We start from the raw sequence: 17,745 nt of genomic DNA, 5'->3' as shown, positions 1-17,745 counted from the left end.
TCCCCCCACCCCCAGTCGTCAATCCAGCCTGCCTGCGACTCTCTCTCGCCCCCCTCCAAGAAGTTTCCATTCGTTTTATTTTTTTCCCCCAGCCCGAGGTTCTCGGTGATAGGCTCCTGCATGGATTTTAATTGCCTCCATCAGCAGTCCTCCCAGCCGTCAGGCAGATCCTGGACGGGGGGGTTCGGCGACCGCGCTCCCCAAAGCGCAGGAATGACGCGCTCCCGAGCACCGCGGGGCTCAGTGGGAAGGCGTCAGGCTCTCCTAAGAAGCTGAAATGAGCCCTTCAGTGCGTAGGCGCCCTTCCTCCAAGCGTCCCCTCCCCAGGCTCACGAACCGCTCGTGATTCCAGCCCAGCCGCCGGGGCTCTCGAGGTCACAGCGACCTCAGCACCGCCTTGGAAGAAGGCTGCGCGGAAATCGCGCCTCCTTCCCGCAGCAGGAGCCAGACCTCAAACAATACGCCAGTCGATGCCCGTGTGAGACTGACTCGCTTCGGCCGCTCGCTCCGCCTCGCCAAGGTCTCTCAGGTCTACCCCTCGCTGAAGCCCGCGCGCCGTGCGGGGCGGCAGCACCCTGGACAGCGCTCCCAAGCTCGCGGGCGCTGCTCGCAGGCTCGCGGCGAGCGCTCCCCGGGGGCTCCCCTGCGCGCCTCCCACCCACCCACTCTGACTCCGGCTCGGCTCGTGCGCGCTGTCTGCCTCGCATCTTCCCTCTCCCATTTTTTTTCTCTCCGCCGCCCCCTCATCGATCCCGATTGGACTCCTTCGCCTTCAAAAGCAATCGGGTGTTCGGCGCCTTCCCATATTCCTGTTGCGCGGACCCTTCAGTCTCCTTCCCTCTTTAACCTCAGCTTTCAGAGTTGCCGCGTCTCTAAGCCCTAACCCCAACACACACACACACACACACACACACACACGCACTCACGCACGTTTCCTCCCCCTGTGTGACACCCACCCTCTGCCGCACGGCCACGCGGGTCCCCGCGCGGTGCCCTCCTGCCGCCACACTCCTACACACACGCACGCGCGCGCAGGGCCGAGCCGAGGGCAGCTCGCCGACACTTCGCACTCGGAGGCGACCCGCTCGGGTCTCACAGCGCTGATGGCATCTCCAGGCTCTGGCTTCTGGTCCTTCGGGTCTGAAGATGGCTCCGGGGATCCCGAGAACCCCAGCACAGGTAGGGGAACAGGGGCCTGCAGCAGGCGAGCTTGGCGGGAGGGCCGGGGTTTGGGGTGCTAGGGAAGACGAAGGAGTTTTTTCCACCTGCAACAGGAAACTTCGGACACTTGGCTCTGCTATCCTTGTAGGTCCCTGATGGCCCAAGAGACAAAAAAAACCCACAGGCCCTTCTCCCTTGGAACGACACCCAAAGAATCTCAGACCCTTTTCAGTGAGTCTGGGAGAGCCCTTCAGACACAGAGGCGTCTCCTCGACACGGAATGCCGTGGGCCTGGGGCGCTGCCTCCATCTTGGTGCCTGGACCCTGTGGGGGATAGAGTGGTTGTGGGGAAGCGGGGGATAAGGGAAAAGAGAATTCTTGGTCAGGGAGGAGAGCCCGCAAGGAAAATGGACAGCTTCGTTATCTAGGAAGACTCGTTGGAGGAAGCCAGGAAGGGGAGTTTGCCTGAACCTCTTGGCCCCTGGAAGGCAAATGCAAAGGGCTGGGGTATAGGCTTCTCTCGGAACAAATGAGCGAGCGTAAGGTCAGGCTGGACCGACCGCCAGGCTCCTGCGCCCCTCCTGCACCTGTCCTCGGTGCGCAGCCCCGGGCGGCCCCTTTCCGTACCCCGGGTTTATTGCGGTTGTTCCCATAGAACGAAATTTCCCACTTCGTCCGCTGTTGTCTTTCTGCCTCGTTGTCCTCCTACCTGTCTTTCCTTGCAGCGAGAGCCTGGTGTCAGGTGGCCCAGAAGTTCACGGGCGGCATCGGAAACAAGCTGTGCGGTGAGTGCCCTGCCCGTGCCGGGGAGGGAGTCGAACACGGCCGGTCAGTCGCCTCTGGGTCCCGCGGGGGCAATGTCACCTTCTCACCGCCGCATCCCCAACAGCGGAGTCGAGGTTTCTTGGCCGGGGTTGGGCAGGGGCGAGGGAGCGGGGACCGGCGGCGGCTCACCAGCGCTCTCGTGATGCTTGCCTAGCCCTGCTCTACGGAGATGCCGAGAAGCCCGCGGAGAGTGGCGGGAGCGAGCCCCCGCGCGCCACCTCCAGGAAGGCCGCCTGCGCTTGTAATCAGAAGCCTTGCAGCTGCCCCAAAGCGGAGGTCAACTATGCGTTTCTACACGCAACAGGTAAAGGCGCCTCGTGGGGTCCCCGGGAGCCACTGTCCCTCGCTCTGCCCCACCCACCGGGACCAAAAGGGACTCGGTGACAGGTGCCTGAGACTCGAGACGTCGAGAACCGGGCGGAGGCGGACCTTACGTGAAGCTTCAGCTGAAAGCGAGAACTGCTGGGCCTGTCCCTTCCGACCGAGCCCCAACCCCTGCCTCTGCGTAGAGCTGGGCGCAGGCGTTCCAAGGGGACTCGGGTGCGGATGGAGGAGGGCCCCGCGCGCTGGACCTCGAGGTCGGCTTCCTGGTGGCCACTGAACGGGTGGGACTCGGTTTCCAGTTCAGAATTGCTGAGACTTCCTAGGGCTCTAGATCGCAAGGGTAATTCGTAGCTGTAGCTTCACAGGGGCGCTATTCTATTCGCGTGAGACCTGCGCGCGGTTTTACTCTCTTGTGTTTACACACCCAGGCACCTAAATGAGCGTGCGCTCGCGCGCACACACACACACACACACACACACTGACTTAGGAAATAGCGAGCACCGTAATGGGTCAGAGATCCTAACATTGCATGCTCCACTTTGCCCGATTTGCCCAAGGGCATTCCTCAAACATTTCTGATGTGACGTATTTCCATAATCATTTAAGATGATTTACTGAGTTTTAACATTTAGGACAGATCCTTGTGAAATAGTTGAATGGAGGCACACTCCTTTAAGAAAGAAAGAAAGAAAGAAAGAAAGAAAGAAAGAAGAAAGAAAGAAAGAAAGAAAGAAAGAAAGAAAGAAAAAGAAAGAAAGAAGAAAGGAAAGAAAGAGAGAAAACAGTACGTTATAGATTGAAATACAAGAATTAATTTGGGGTGGGGGAAAAACAATTTCTCTTTTTCCTGCATCTTTGAAAAATATCTCCCCTTTAAAGAAAATGGTCTGTGTTTCCAGATTTTTTTTTTCTTTAGCACAAAATCTCTCAGTCCAAAGAGAAATTGTCGAATCAAGATTTTGCCTGGATATTTTCACAGTAAAATTAAAATGGCATTTTGATTCCATTCTTTAGACCTGCTGCCAGCCTGTGATGGAGAAAGGCCCACGTTGGCGTTTCTGCAAGATGTTATGGACATTTTGCTTCAGTATGTTGTGAAAAGTTTCGATAGATCAACCAAAGTGATTGATTTCCATTACCCTAATGAGCTCCTTCAAGAGTATAACTGGGAATTGGCAGACCAACCACAAAATTTGGAGGAAATTTTGATGCATTGCCAAACGACTCTAAAATATGCAATTAAAACAGGTATTGTCCAGTCACAAATAATAAAGCTCTTTTTTCCTTTTACAATTTTTATTTTTTTATATAAAAATGTTTTCTGTTCTATGGAGTTACTGGTATTTTCAAATTTACAAAGTTATTTTCATCAATTAAAAAAGTCATTAGAATGATATAAAGAAAAGGCACCTTTTACTGTTAATGTTCATGCTTCTTAAGTTGATGATATCAGAAACATTATAACCGTATTAAGTATAAATCATCAGATTTTACATTGCACGTATTTGGCCACAGAGATTAACCCCTGATGTAGAAGTCCACTATTTGTCAGCAGAGGCTAGTAGAAGTGACCCAAAATGGAAAAAGAAAGGGAATATGGAAATGAAAGCTCAAAAGGCATGATCCAAACAAAAGCCCAAATACTAGTGTAGTGCTAATTATGTTCATTTCCTTGGCTTAGGAATGGTCAGACATTGGACAAACCATCCTATGTAATCATTGCAACCCAGGGATAATATTTTGGCATTGTCTCAAATAGCCAGGACTTCAGATTTGAACCAGAGGTTTTCTCTATTTTTAAAGAAATGTACACAAAAGAAAACACAATACAAACTAGCTTAATTCAACCGTGTTATACATGGATGTGTGTGTTTCATAGCCATTCTGAATATAAAATAAAGGAAATCAGTGGGGGAGGGGAATCAAATACCCTTATTTTTAAGATATATTTTGTATTTATTGCTTTTTTTTTCACATTTCACAGTATTCTTCATACTCTATCCATTTTACAGCCCCAGGTGTAACGTTTATTCGGGCACATTCTAAGCTTTCATTTTATCCACACAAAGTCAGCTATTTATCTCCCCAGGTCATGATTACTCCTTCTTTTCCTGCATTGTCTCTAATCATGCTGATGCATGATGGCACTACACTTCATTAAAGTGTGTACTCATTAAAAATAAGTATGAATGAATTTCATGAGGAATAGAATACCTTGTGGTCCTAAATTGATTTGTAGCCTTAAAAAAGATCCACTAGAAATAAAAATGTCACATGAATATCAATTACCATAGAACTTGATCCTTTTATGTTTCAAATCTTTGGGTTAATGAATTATCATATTACTCTAATCAACAACAAGCATTTTAAGAATGACTTTTAGTTACATTTTGCTTTTGTTATACCAACAGAGAGGAAAAGTATGCAGAGAAGCCTAGGGAAATTGATTTCCTGCATTATTAGTATCCACTTTTGTGAGGTTTTGATTTAGAAGTAGGAACATAGGGAAAGGAATTTACCTTTGTGATTTTGATCACACCCGGTCTGTGGAAAATGAATTTTAAAGGCTTATTAGCTATCATTCTCAATTATGTTCACAGAGAATCCACATGATGAATATACTAGGCATTAAAGACATTCCTCCTCCCAGCTTTTGATGTATCTGTGGGTGCAAACCTGAACAGTGCTTTTAATTCATTTTTGTTTGACCCATTCCCCTAACCTAATATGTAAATATGATCCTAGAAGGTTGCTACCTATTATTTTTAATGCTACCAAACCAAAAGAACCTATAAAAATGTTTTGCGTCTTCATCCTTAAAAGCTGGTGATGTCTGACATGTAATTTAAAGAGTTAAGATCATAGGAATTGCAAGACCATGAAAGTCATAGTTCTATCAATGCTTCGTTTAGTGTTAAGAGAAGATGGGGCAATTCAGTTCTTAAATTTTGCCATAATGCTTGTGAAATTGTTTGTCAATTGTAGCTCTAATGCATTTCATTTAAAGTCGAGGGGGAAATACGATTAAGTTGGATTTCTCAGCATCAATATCAATATTATTCATAGCATACATAGTCTTCTGATCTTCCCTGTTCCACCCCCAGATAGCATTTCAAAGAATTAACCCCAGTCACCTATTTTTTACTGGCAAGTTTACAGGTTTTTATGCTATAACTGGTATTTGACAACCAGTACTACTTAGGGTCTGTAAAGTAGTTACCATCCCTGTGACAGGCATTGTAGTTAGAGGCTCAGAGCTGCCCGGGGCTGGTTGTTCGAGGAGCGGGCGCATCCTTCCGAGCTCATCTGTTAATCTGCGGGGAGCGGTCCAGAGGCGCGAGCGGCTCTAACCTCACGTTTCCTCCTCGCTGGCTCCCCGGCTGCGCGGCTGCGCCTGGCCGCCCGTTCCCGGCCCGGTGGGGGCGGCGGCGGCGGCTGGATGCCCAGCTCGGCTGGATGGGGCAGCTGGCAGCCTCCAAGGCAGGTCTCTCACACCCTTTCTCTCCGAGAGCCCTGCCTGGATTCGCTGGCATCCTGGGGACTGGGGCGGGGGGGGGGGGTGTCCCGGGAAGGGAGCAAACAGAATATTTCTGCTGCGTACTTCTGCAGAAATCAAGAGGACATGTGGTTCTAACATGTCACACCGTCTCCCTCCGTTTTTTCACATCACTACCAGTGAATGAGGATTTTGAAGTAGGAGAGATTCAGATGCAATGGGAGACCAAGGTTAAAAAAAAAAAATAAGAGAAGGGAGTCAAGCCACTGAAGCCTCAAACTTGTTTCACAGTTTTCCAAAGGCAGTCAGCAGGGCGGATTGGCCTTTTGATATCCTGGAGCCCAACACACACCTTGAAATTTCTTGCAATTTTTTTGCAGAGGTTTTCATGCCAGAGTTTCCAGAGAGTTAAATAGTGTGTGATAATAGACACCAGATTCATCCAGAAAATGCATATGAATTGGGAGACTAGATTAATGGATTGATTTGCTAATCTTTATTAATTTCCTCGCTCTAAAGAAATGGCTTAGGGAAAGAGAAATGAAGAGGCATCAGGAGGGAGTAGCGGCTGTGATTTCAGCTGTGAGCTCTAATGAAATGGGGAGTCAATGAGGCAGAGACAGGGGAGGGCTGCTCCAGACCCAGGCCTTGGCAGCAGCAAAGGGGCTTTCTCACTTTCTGTGGATGCACAAACTGACAGGGCCAGCATCAGAGGGCGTAGTAAAGAGGGGAAAAGGTAGAAGGGTACTGTGCACAGCCACAGGAAGGCAAAAACAATGCCGGAGAATGAGAGAGAACCACACAAATCCCAGTCTCTTTGAAATGTGCCCTTTCCCAGCTCCTATCTTTTCTCCGTGTCTAATTGTCTAGCCACATGCCTGAGGCTGATAAGAGAGCACTCCAGTCCTGGAGATAAGCTCTGTGTTGACTTTTGTCCTTGCTATCCCCATTGCCTTCCTTTATCTTGTTTTGCCCATGCTGGCCTGAGAGACCGCCATCCTCCCGGCTTCAGACAGGTGTCCAGTAAGTGGTGGATGCCTTTCTATCAGATGCTATTTCCATAATTGACAATCTTCCAAAATTTTTGCTGCCAAGCAAATCACAGATTTAGAGATAGGCTTTAACAGGGCAAGACAAGGAATGAAATTCTAATGAGATATTTACAATCACATTTTAAGTAATGGCCTCAGGAGAATTTGTATGTCAACTCCTTTAGAGTTTTAGAGAAGTCTAGAAGTTAATTAGATAAGCCTTGCTAATGGGACTTATCAGCCCATTGAGTATATCTTCATGTATCCTGTTGGCAAGGCAGTGATGTTGACTGTATCCTGCATTATTTTAAATCACAACTATGAAGGAGTTCTGTTGTTTGTCATCAAATATTTGGACAGAAAAGAATTGACCAGAATTAGATTTGCCCATGCCCTCTTCAGGCATCATCACCTTTTGAATCCAGGGAAAATCACTCAACAGAGTGTCCTATTTTCTCATTTATGTCTTGCCTTTTGCAACCATCAGTCATTTGTCACTGATGTCATTATGAAAGTTGGCATGCCTAGTGGATGTCATGATATGACTGATAGATTCCCTGAACAACTTCAACAACAACAAAAAAAGGATTTTTAGAGGCATGAGTGTACGCAAGATTAGCTTTGGATTACATTCGCATTTTAGTTTGCAAATGTAATGAAAGGATGCTAGGAAATAATGTAGCATCCACACTGCAAACCACAGTTGTTATTTTGTTTTATAGGATAATGTTTAGAGGAAGTTTTTTAGAGTGTGTTTTAAGAAATACCAAAATCCAAAAAAAAAAAAAAAAAAAAAAAAAAGAAATACCAAAATCCAAAATAGTCTCTCTTGTTAGATGAAATGCTCCTTTTTGGTGTGTCTGTTTGCATGCATGCACATGTTGGGTTTCTGAATATGGATTTTCCTATCACTGAAGGATCTTTAAGGTTCTTTAGCTGAAGAAATCACGTGTTTGAGAGGCATTTCTTTTCACTGGATGCAGTCCTGATTCTAGTATTCTATTTTATTCAGGGCATCCCAGATATTTCAATCAGCTTTCCACTGGACTGGATATGGTTGGATTAGCAGCAGACTGGCTGACATCAACAGCAAACACAAACATGTAAGTAGTTAAGAGTGTATGTGTGTGTCTTTAATTCAGGATAGTTATTAGTGAGATCTCATAGTCTTTATTCTACCTCTCATCTAACTTTTGAATTACATAGCCCCTAACATAATGAAACAAACTTCAGAAGTATGTGAGTGTTCACTCTAACTTAAAATAGTCCTGATGTAGTCTTCATGCAATCAAAGCTATGTAACATTTTTCAAACACAAAAGGCAACGTTTTTGGCATTTTGGGTTTATAATTATGTATAATGTGAAAAGGGAATGGGACCAGATGATGTCTTTTAAATAGTATTATTCTGCAATGTTCTTTATTTATTCAATATGATAAATGACCCATGGGCATTAAGCTCTTAACGTCAGGAATATAGAAAAATGGGCAACCTTTAAGAAGACATTATTTTCTCTCTGCTTAATGCTATAATTAAAACGTGAATGTAGGGCTTGAAAAAAGTTCTATACGATAGTTATAGATGAGGAATGAGGAAGTATTTCTTTTTTTTTTTTTTTGAGGAAGTATTTCTTTGAGTTACATACACAAAATGTGGCCATTGCTACGTTTCAGGTTCACCTATGAAATTGCTCCAGTATTTGTGCTCTTGGAATATGTCACACTAAAGAAAATGAGAGAAATCATTGGCTGGCCGGGAGGCTCTGGCGATGGGATATTTTCTCCTGGTATATATTTCAACCTTTCTTTGTGTTTTTTCTCCTGATATGCAGTGCTTTATTAAGAACATGGGAGAGATTAAATATCTAGTCTGTATTTCTGCTTATGTTAAATAGGTTATGTTGATCAAAAGAGTAAGTGTGATAATACATGACCATTGACCATGCTTCCAAGCCAACTACCTCATGCTTGAACAATAGTCATTTGTGTTCAGAAAGAAGATAAACAGCGATAATATTTACCCAATCACAGAAGATGTATGGATCATGGGGAACAAAGGAATAAAGATTCCTCATAAGGGAATTCATTCTCTGAAACTCTTCCCACAATTAGTGAAAAGGTAGCCTCACTTAATAAAGCATTCTCTGTTTCAGGATGCATTATGAGGCAGGTCTATAAAATAGAGCTGATGTACTCTGTCTCTTTTGAGTAATAGCCAGAGAAGATGGTTTACACTAATTTCAAGAAGGGCAGAGAGTGACTTGGGAAACCATTTCTTTTTTTTTTTTTTTTAAGATTTTATTTATTTATTCACAAGAGACACAGAGAGATAGGGAGAGGCACAGACACAGGCAGAGGGATAAGCAGGCTCCATGCAAGAGGCCCAATGCGGGACCCGATCCCAGGTCTCCAGGACCACACCCTGGGCCGAAGGTGGCATAAACCGCTGAGCCACCTGGGCTGCCCGGGAAACCATTTCTTAAAACAAAACAGAGGGTGCTGATTTCTTCCAAAGGTTTCTCTTTCCTTCTTTTCTTTATCATGCCATTTGGTCTTTTCCATCCTGCCTTTTATCACCAGCCACTGGATTCTAAGTTCCATTATTTACACCTCTTCCAGCCAAGAGAATCAACCTGACACAAAAAGCCTTGCCCTTGGTTCTGGATCTGTGTGTGACCTTGGTTTGATGCAGAGAAGAAATGGAAGTTAGAAAGGCAGTAGGGAGAGAGAGTCACTGACCCATAGAAAATAAACCTTGTGTGCAGACTGTCACCTAATCAGTGTCAGGAGAGGGTCATCAGAATGGGGCGGGTGCTCAGTATGATGAGACTGACCCTGCTGGGGAGGCCAAAGCCACACCTGCCATTATGTCAGGCCTAACAAAGGCCACATGGAGATGTCCCTTCAGCAAACCTATAGAGACAAGCCGATGATGAGGGAGAGAGAAAATAAACAGGTTGAAAGAAGAAATTATAAGCAAGCAACAGTGGCCTCGAGGATAGGCCTTAAATTAAGCAGCTTTACTGACAAGCTCAGATCTGCTATTATATTTTATGTTTTTAAAGATACAACACAATTTTTCAGGTGCTGAAGGAAAACATGTTAGTTAAATGGAAGGGAAAATTAGCCTTCTTTTTCATTAAACACCAGCTGTGATGAATTTAAAGCTAGCCTTTATTTTGTAGGGATCTTAGTTTTACTTTGGAAAACCATTCCCTGTTGAGGGAATTTTGTCATCATTGCCCGGAACTGATGCTCTTAAGGTATTTTTCATAAGGAATTAGGTGGTGTTCAGAGATCAACATCACTTCTACCTCTGTTCTTCTTCCCCTTACAAGGTTGGCTATGTGATTGAGCATCCTGGGCTCTCTTTTAATGGTTCCCAGGAGTGGGAAGAGAACAGCTGCTCCTGTTGACCCTGAAAACTTGGCTAAGGGGGGTTGGGCCAGGCCTAATTTAGCTGATCTTGGAACCCAATTAGCCCAGAAAATATACACCCACAGAAAGAATCCTCTTTGACTGTTCTGCTGAGCCAGGTATGGACACTCTCATCAATGACAGAACATGATCGGGTAGAAAGACTTAACTCTGATCTTGGGGCTCTTTCCTTGGATCCTAAAGAGGCTCTCACGCCAAGATGGAAGCCCCAGGTGTCATGCTAAATAATGTAGACATTGCAAAGTGGGGTGGGGACAGAAGAAAAAGCCTGTTTCTGCTCTGCTTTCTATAAGGCATTATAGAGGAGAGATTATAGCATCTTCACTTGCTAGGGGATATCTTTCTAGGTAGTATCCAGCCTTATTCCTGGGGTATAGGGCCTTACCATTTAAGGAGTGGGGATAGGGGAAAACACACATCTTATGTGCTTCAGACCTGAAAGCCTTATTCCCTGGGACTAAACACAGAGAGTGAGGGTCTGTGACTAGAATATGTAGCTCAGCTTGGTTTACCTTACACCTCCATCTATACGTCCAGAGGCTTCATGCTTCATGGAAAGTTCTCTGGGACTTCTAGAAGAAATCTGTTTCTGTGATGTCATCTATGCCTGGGAGCCAAAAAGAACTGGAATATTCCTCACTTCTCAGCAAGTCATGAAGGACCAAAGGAGAAGAAAGGGACATCTTGGCTTAGTTCCAAACCTTTGTCTATCTAACAGGATTTTCCTGATGCTTCAGAGCTTCTTTTTGCAACTTTTCTCTGGAAGATGCATTTGTCCTCCCACCTGGGTTGCACAAAGCAGTCTGCTCTGTCTAGTGGCCTAGAATCCTCTTCATCTCTCTCAGGGCTATTTGGTCTTTAGACAGAGAATAATTGAGTGGTAAAATGAGGAGTGGCAGGACAGCGCTGGAAGCTTCTTGAGTAACTGTGCTATGTGACGCACTTCCTTTGTGTTCATTTCCCCCTTTTTCTCCTGGCCTCATTTCTCTCCAGACTCTCTTACAAGAACAACTAGGGCAGTGCTTCTCCTCGGGAGGGAGTGGGCGCTGTTGTATCCCCTGAAGGGACATTTGGCGATGAATGGAGAAGTTCTTGATTGTCGCAACTTGGTGGGGGGTAGGGCATGTAGTACTACTGGCATCTGGTGGATAACAGTCAGGGATGCTGCTAAACACCCTACTGTACACAGGACAACCCTCTCCATAAGGAGCTATCCAGCCCCAAATACCATTAAGTGCCAAGGTAGAAAAACCACACGCTAGAGTGAAAGTTCTTTTAAAAGCTAGTCTCTTGCCCGGCAGCATCCTACACCCTCAGCCTTTTAGACTAGGGGTCTGCTCAGAGCAGGCTTGACCTGGATTCTGCTTGCCCCATGTCTCTGGGGTTCAGAAGAGGTAGAAACTGCCCTTATTCTGACTGATGACAGATCCAGGACATGGATACAGGCTGCTCTGTGTCAGGCTGCCTCCTTGCTCATGAGGCAAAAGTTGTGGCCCACATGAGCCATTCAGCCTGGTGGAAAGAGGCCTCTGCTCCTCAGCCACCCAAAGGGAAGGGAACTCAAAGCACTCACATCATGAGAGAGCCCAGTGTGTCCCTATGGGGAAAGGATAGTGCATTCACTCTGCCACATGATGTCACAGCTTCCATGCCAGCATATCCATTTGTATGCACAACAATCTGTCTTCTTGTATAGCAAAAATCCTAACCTTTCCAACAATCTTGGGGAAAAGCTCACTTTTTTTTGCTTGTCAAATGAGACCTTACTTATAAGATATAAATATTGTGGTACTAAATCCTTGACAATCTTAGGATTACATAGGAAAAGCAATTCAACGCAAAATACTTGATAATAATATTTTCATAAATTAATATTAACATAACTACACTTGCTAATGTAGCTTAATGACTTAAAATTCCCTTAGTTGTGTGTTTTCCTATCATTATGAAATAAGATTTTGGGGACACCTGGGTGGCTCAGTGGTTGAGCATCTGCCTTTCACTCGGGGCATGATCCTGGGGCCCCAGGATTGAGTCCCATGTCAGGCTCCCTGCAAGGAGCCCACTTCTCCCTCTGCCTATGCCTCGGTCTCTCTCTGTGTGTGTCTCTCATGAATAAATAAATCTTTAAAAAAGAAAGAAAGAAGATTTTGTTTAGCTGTTAAAATTATATTTCTATGATGTCTTTGAGAGGAAAGAACTATTCTCAGGAAAATTCATAAATGAGTATGATGAAATGGGCTTGGATGTTTATCCTCATTCTATAAGAACTGTGGATTAACAGTCCACACCAGTAACTACAACTGAGTTGTCTTAGTGCAAGTGCAAGGCATTGCTTGCATTGAAATGAAAAGAAATGTGTTCTTCATCAGGATAAAAGTGGGATTTCCATAGGCCTAATGAAGAATGACCACACTCACAAGGTGAGAGGGAAGACAATTTCTTAGTTCTTAAGAACTTCTTCAAAGGACTCCCAGCAAGAGCAGAATTAATTGCAGTTCTGCTTAGTTGACAGATTTGGGATGTGGAGCGGTAGCATGTGTCCTATGGTCGCACCCAATGAGCCTTTCTCTTAGACTCTCTTAGCCTGAGGACTCAGTCTGAGTTTGAGGATTCAGTTCAAAGGATAACCAATAAAGACAGCCTTCTCCTGTGTCTGAGGAGGATTCTAGGTCAATGGGAATAAAGGATGTTGCTTGCATGTGAAATTATGTCGATAATGACTAGAAAAGGTAACTGTGTGTTGTTATTTTAGGTGGCGCTATTTCTAACATGTATGCCATGCTGATCGCACGCTTTAAGATGTTCCCAGAAGTCAAGGAGAAAGGAATGGCTGCGGTTCCCAGGCTCATTGCCTTCACATCTGAGCATGTATGTGTTTCTGTTCTTCCCAAGTTTAAGACTATAGTCTGTAAAGCACAAGTTGAAGGAATCATATTTGCAAATGCTTTATCCTCAGAGGGTAGATACTTCTTGGGAGAGAATGAGGGGAGAGAACAGCTGAGTGGTACAATGGAGTGAACCCCTTTCTCTCTGGAATTTAGGAAAACCTTCAAAGAGAAAGCAGAATGTTTTACTTCTAATTCTTACACTTCACTTTTATGTATTAATGTTAGGTGTTGGGGGAAGGAGGAGATGTAGGGCCAGAGTGACTATGAACTCATTAGGACAATTGATGCTGTGCCTACATAACTCAAAACTCTGGAATATCCTACTGATACAATCCCTTCTGTATGAAAATTCTGATCAAATATTCTACCCTAATGGTGCCTTGAGCCATTTGATGCTTATCTTTGGCGGACTTAACCAGAGGTCTTATCACTGTAGAGAAATGGCCTAGAGGTCATATCTGTCATAGCTGATCTTTGGGTCAGTTCTGTCTCAGCCAATCACAGGTTCTGGCATCCTTCTGGGCTGCTCTCTGGGTGGGACGCTGAGAGCTGGGCCTTCCTAGCTGAACACCACAGCATAGTGTTTCGTATTCTTTTCATGGCTTTCCAGGAGCTAATGCCATTCCAATGCCATGCCAGCATTTCCAATGCTACTACCAAGGACACATTTAAAAAAGCAGCCCAGCCTGTTCACATCAATTAAACTAAACAGCTTCAGTCTGCTAGGCCTCCAGCTTTCTCTCCTGTGCAGGGAGAGAGCCACACACAAGCTCGAACCCACATTGCAGCTGTTTGAGCAGCATCGTGGTTCTAAATTCTCCCACCACAGTAAACCCAAGGCTGTTCTTGACCAGTGTTCCTAAGTATTATCTGCTGTGGAATTCCTAAGATTTTTTTCTTCACAGTCTCTGCCTCAAAGTAGCCTAGGGTCTGGGAAACAGTTGCCTCAAAGAAGATCAAGAAGTCATTTGATGGTGGGGGAAAGAGGAGATGGGAGGCCTATAGGGGAATGAAGGGCTCCTATAAAGAGACATGCATGGGGAGAGGCAGGGCATTAGAGCGGGAGTCAAGGCACATCTCCTATGGGACTTTTCTTTTTCTGTTTTAAATGGTGTGTGTGGTGTGGTGTGTGTGTTCATAACAAGGAAACAAAGGGCGAGTACAGACTGGAAGCCAGTGAATACAGTTCACAGCTGTAGCAGTAGCCATGGAATCAAAGGAAACTAGTGATTTATGGTAACAGAAGATCCTCAGCATCCTGTTTTTAATCATGTTTTACCATTTTTCTTTTCTTTTCTTTTTGGCTTGGGGTTTTTTTTTTTCTCTCTCTCTTTTTTTTTTGTCTGTCTTCAACTTCTAGAGGTCAAATTTAGCAGACAAGTCCACAGCCTGAAATTACCTGGTGTTTTCACTTCCCTATTGCTACTAGAAAAAATTACCACAAACTTAATGGATTAAACCAATATAAATGTATTGTCTGATAATTCTGGAGGTCAGAAATCTACAATCGGTCAGGCAAAGCTGTATTCCTTCTGGAGATGGAGGGGAGAATCCATATCCTTGCCTTTTCTAGTGTCTAAAGGCCACCTGACTTCTTTGGTTCATGGTCCCTCCTTCCAACTTCAAAACCAGTAGTAGAACATCTTCAAATCGCTCTTTCTCATTTTCTCTCTCATTCTCTCTCTCTCTCTCTCTTTCTCTCTCTCCCTTTCTGACCTCTGCTTCTGTCACTACATCTCCTTCTTTGGCTCTAACTCTCTTTTCTACCTCTTTCCCTTATAAGGACCCTTGTGATGACATTGGGTCCACCCAGATAACCCAAGACAACCTCCCATCTCAAGACTCTTAGTTTAATCACATCTGCAAAGTCCCTTTTGCCATGTAAGGTGATATTCTTAGGTTTCAAGGATTCGGGTGTGGATGTCTTTGCAGGAAGGACATTATTCAACCTGTTAAGCCTAATACCCCATCGTGAGATAATTTTCATTTCTTAGCTTCTCCAAGGATAGAAAACCATGATATATTTTTTCCAATTACTATCTCCTTAATACTCCTAAATAGTTAAATATTACTCTATTCTCAATCTAAAAAAGCCCAGATGATCTTAAATTGATCACCTTTTTCTTTTGGCTTCCATGCTGTTTGCACAACCAGGTCAATCAACCAGAAAGCTGCCCTATGCTTCTATGGTTTCTTCATGAATTTATTGGCTCAAGCTTCATGGAAATTGACTTAATCTTCCCCATAAAGCCCAGGTCATGTGGTCTGAGAATAATTTTGCTATGCCTTCTTTTCTTGATATAGCAAACTTAGAGTCTAATTTTGACTTCTAAGTGAAAGAAAGGTGACTCAGCTCTACAACAACACTTCGATTCTTCTTCCTCCTTCTTACATCTCTATCCATGCACATAATTATTTTTTAAAGGTATTATTTATTTATGATAGTCACAGAGAGAGAGAGGCAGAGACACAGGCAGAGGGAGAAGCAGGCTCCATGCACCGGGAGCCCGACGTGGGATTCGATCCCAGGTCTCCAGGATAGTGCCCTGGGCCAAAGGCAGGCGCTAAACCGCTGCGCCACCCAGGGATCCCCATGCACATAATTATGAAAGAACATTTGAATTATGAACTTTTCCTAAACTACCAGTTGGTTCTAACTCTATCCTTATTTTTTGACAGATGAACTCTTTTTTTTAAATATTTAATTTATTCATGAGAGACACAGAGGGAGAGAGAGAGAGAGAGAGAGAGAGTCAGAGACACAGGCAGAGGGAGAAGCAGGCTCCATTGCAAGGAGCCCGATGTGGACTCGATCCCAGGTCTCCAGGATCACACCCCAGGCCGAAGGTGGAGCTAAACCGCTGAGCCACTGGGGCTGCCCTGAACTCTTTTTCTAATGTATAATACCTGATACCTGAAAAGCCTTTGACTGTTTCCAACATACTTCCAATATACATTAGCTTATTTTATTTTCATGACACTCTTGTGCAATGGGCAGAGCAGAGATTATCAACATTATTTTAAATGAAGAGGCTGCAGGTAGAGCCAGGATTAAGTGGGTTTCCTGACTCCCAGGCCAGTGAGGTCCCTGCCCTGACTACCAATGTAGAAACAGATCAAAAGATTCAGCAACAACATTTTGTACACCAGAGCTCATAAATTAATTTAACATTTTTACCTCCCCAAGTAAAATTTCCACCAAGATCTTTTTTCTTAATGTGAATATGAAGCTAAAAAAATTTCCTTATTATCTCATAGGGCTGGCTGGAGGGGACTTTTAGAGCTCATTTAAAGTACTCCTATGTCTCATTGAACACTTGATCCAAACCATTCTGGACAGTTGAGCCCTTAAAAGTAGCCCTGCCCATGAAGCTTTGGGTTAAGAGGTAACATGACCCCCACTTCTAGTTAATTCTGGGCTCTAGACCCCAGGGCCATTCCATTCCATTCATCATTTAGTGTAGTTCCTTCCAGTTTCAGGCCAGGCCATATATTCTCTTAGTCTTTTCAAGTTTTACAATCACCTTATCTCCACCAGCCCCATAAATAGATCTCCACAAGCTGGAGAAGGATTACCAAGTCCTGTCTCAAATGCCCTTTCTCCAGGCCCAACAATTTCCATCTTTGTATGGAGGTTTCTTTCTGAGTCCCTTGACCTGCAGGGAGAAACAGTTGTGGAAGAGCTGCTTTGTGGATCCAGTGGAGAGAGGAAAAGCCAAAGGCTATGGTAGAAACTGCTTCAAGTATTGTCTCTCCCAACATTCCTTGAGAGTTTCCAAGGCCTGGGACTTGATAATCATATGAGATCCTTATAAAACACTTACTTCAGCTCTGGGAGATAGGAAATTCTACAAAAATATTAGGTAACTTAAAAAAAAAAAAAAACCCACAACCTTATTTTTGGATGAGGAACCCAAGTCCCAGCCATGGGAAATGCTTTGCCCAGGATTTCTAGCCAGTCAGTGGCAGATTCAGATCTCAGTTTCCTGACAATCCCAACACTGCTTTCAACTACTGAGTTGGAAGACCTCTACAACCACTCTACCTGGCTGCTCTAAATTCACTTGTAGCATCCCTTCTCAAATCCTATATTACCCATGTTGGTTATTCTAGTGCTAATATAATTTCCTGATCTATTAAACGAGGTAAAGTTATTATCCTTCCTTCTAGTCTGAGCACTGAGTTTAAAACTTGACATGTGTAGAGCCATAGGAATGGAAATGACATTTAGAAGCTCTCTCTTCCAGTATCCAGCCAGAAACATTGAGGAAGGGAAGCATCATTTTTTGTTTTCTTAATGACCCTCACCATCTCTTTCTGTTGCACCCTACCAAGCTACTCATCTCTTTTCTGGCCACCAACCCAGAAAAGAACTTTCCCTTGTTGATAAGGAGGGCAAGCTATTAAATTTTCTCTTGTTCAAATCCAATTCTTTTCTTGAAATTTTGAGTAAGACTGAATTAAACAAATAGTATTGCTATGAAGAACATTAGAAGAAGTAAATATATCATTGAGTTGAAACAATAGATAGCATTTAAGCTCTGAGTAAAGAGTTCCAAGATTCTTTTCCTCCACAATA

General features: G+C 44.3%; 1 protein-coding gene across 1 annotated transcript in view; it reads left to right on the top strand.

Moving 5' to 3' along the window:
• The first annotated feature begins 1,103 nt into the window (after nucleotides 1–1,103).
• The window catches only part of GAD2 (glutamate decarboxylase 2), an 85,220-nt gene continuing 68,578 nt past the window's right edge, over nucleotides 1,104–17,745 (top strand). The window contains exons 1-7 of the mRNA NM_001077439.1: nucleotides 1,104–1,179; nucleotides 1,887–1,946; nucleotides 2,141–2,290; nucleotides 3,326–3,559; nucleotides 7,851–7,941; nucleotides 8,512–8,624; nucleotides 13,031–13,146. Of these exons, the coding sequence (NP_001070907.1) occupies nucleotides 1,104–1,179; nucleotides 1,887–1,946; nucleotides 2,141–2,290; nucleotides 3,326–3,559; nucleotides 7,851–7,941; nucleotides 8,512–8,624; nucleotides 13,031–13,146 (840 nt within the window). The remainder of the gene's footprint in view (nucleotides 1,180–1,886; nucleotides 1,947–2,140; nucleotides 2,291–3,325; nucleotides 3,560–7,850; nucleotides 7,942–8,511; nucleotides 8,625–13,030; nucleotides 13,147–17,745) is intronic.

The sequence above is a fragment of the Canis lupus genome, chromosome 2 (genome assembly GCF_011100685.1).
Source record: "Canis lupus familiaris isolate Mischka breed German Shepherd chromosome 2, alternate assembly UU_Cfam_GSD_1.0, whole genome shotgun sequence".
Classification (NCBI taxonomy): domain Eukaryota; kingdom Metazoa; phylum Chordata; class Mammalia; order Carnivora; family Canidae; genus Canis; species Canis lupus.
Note: the sequence above shows the minus strand (reverse complement) of the source record. Positions and strands in the feature narration are given on the sequence as shown.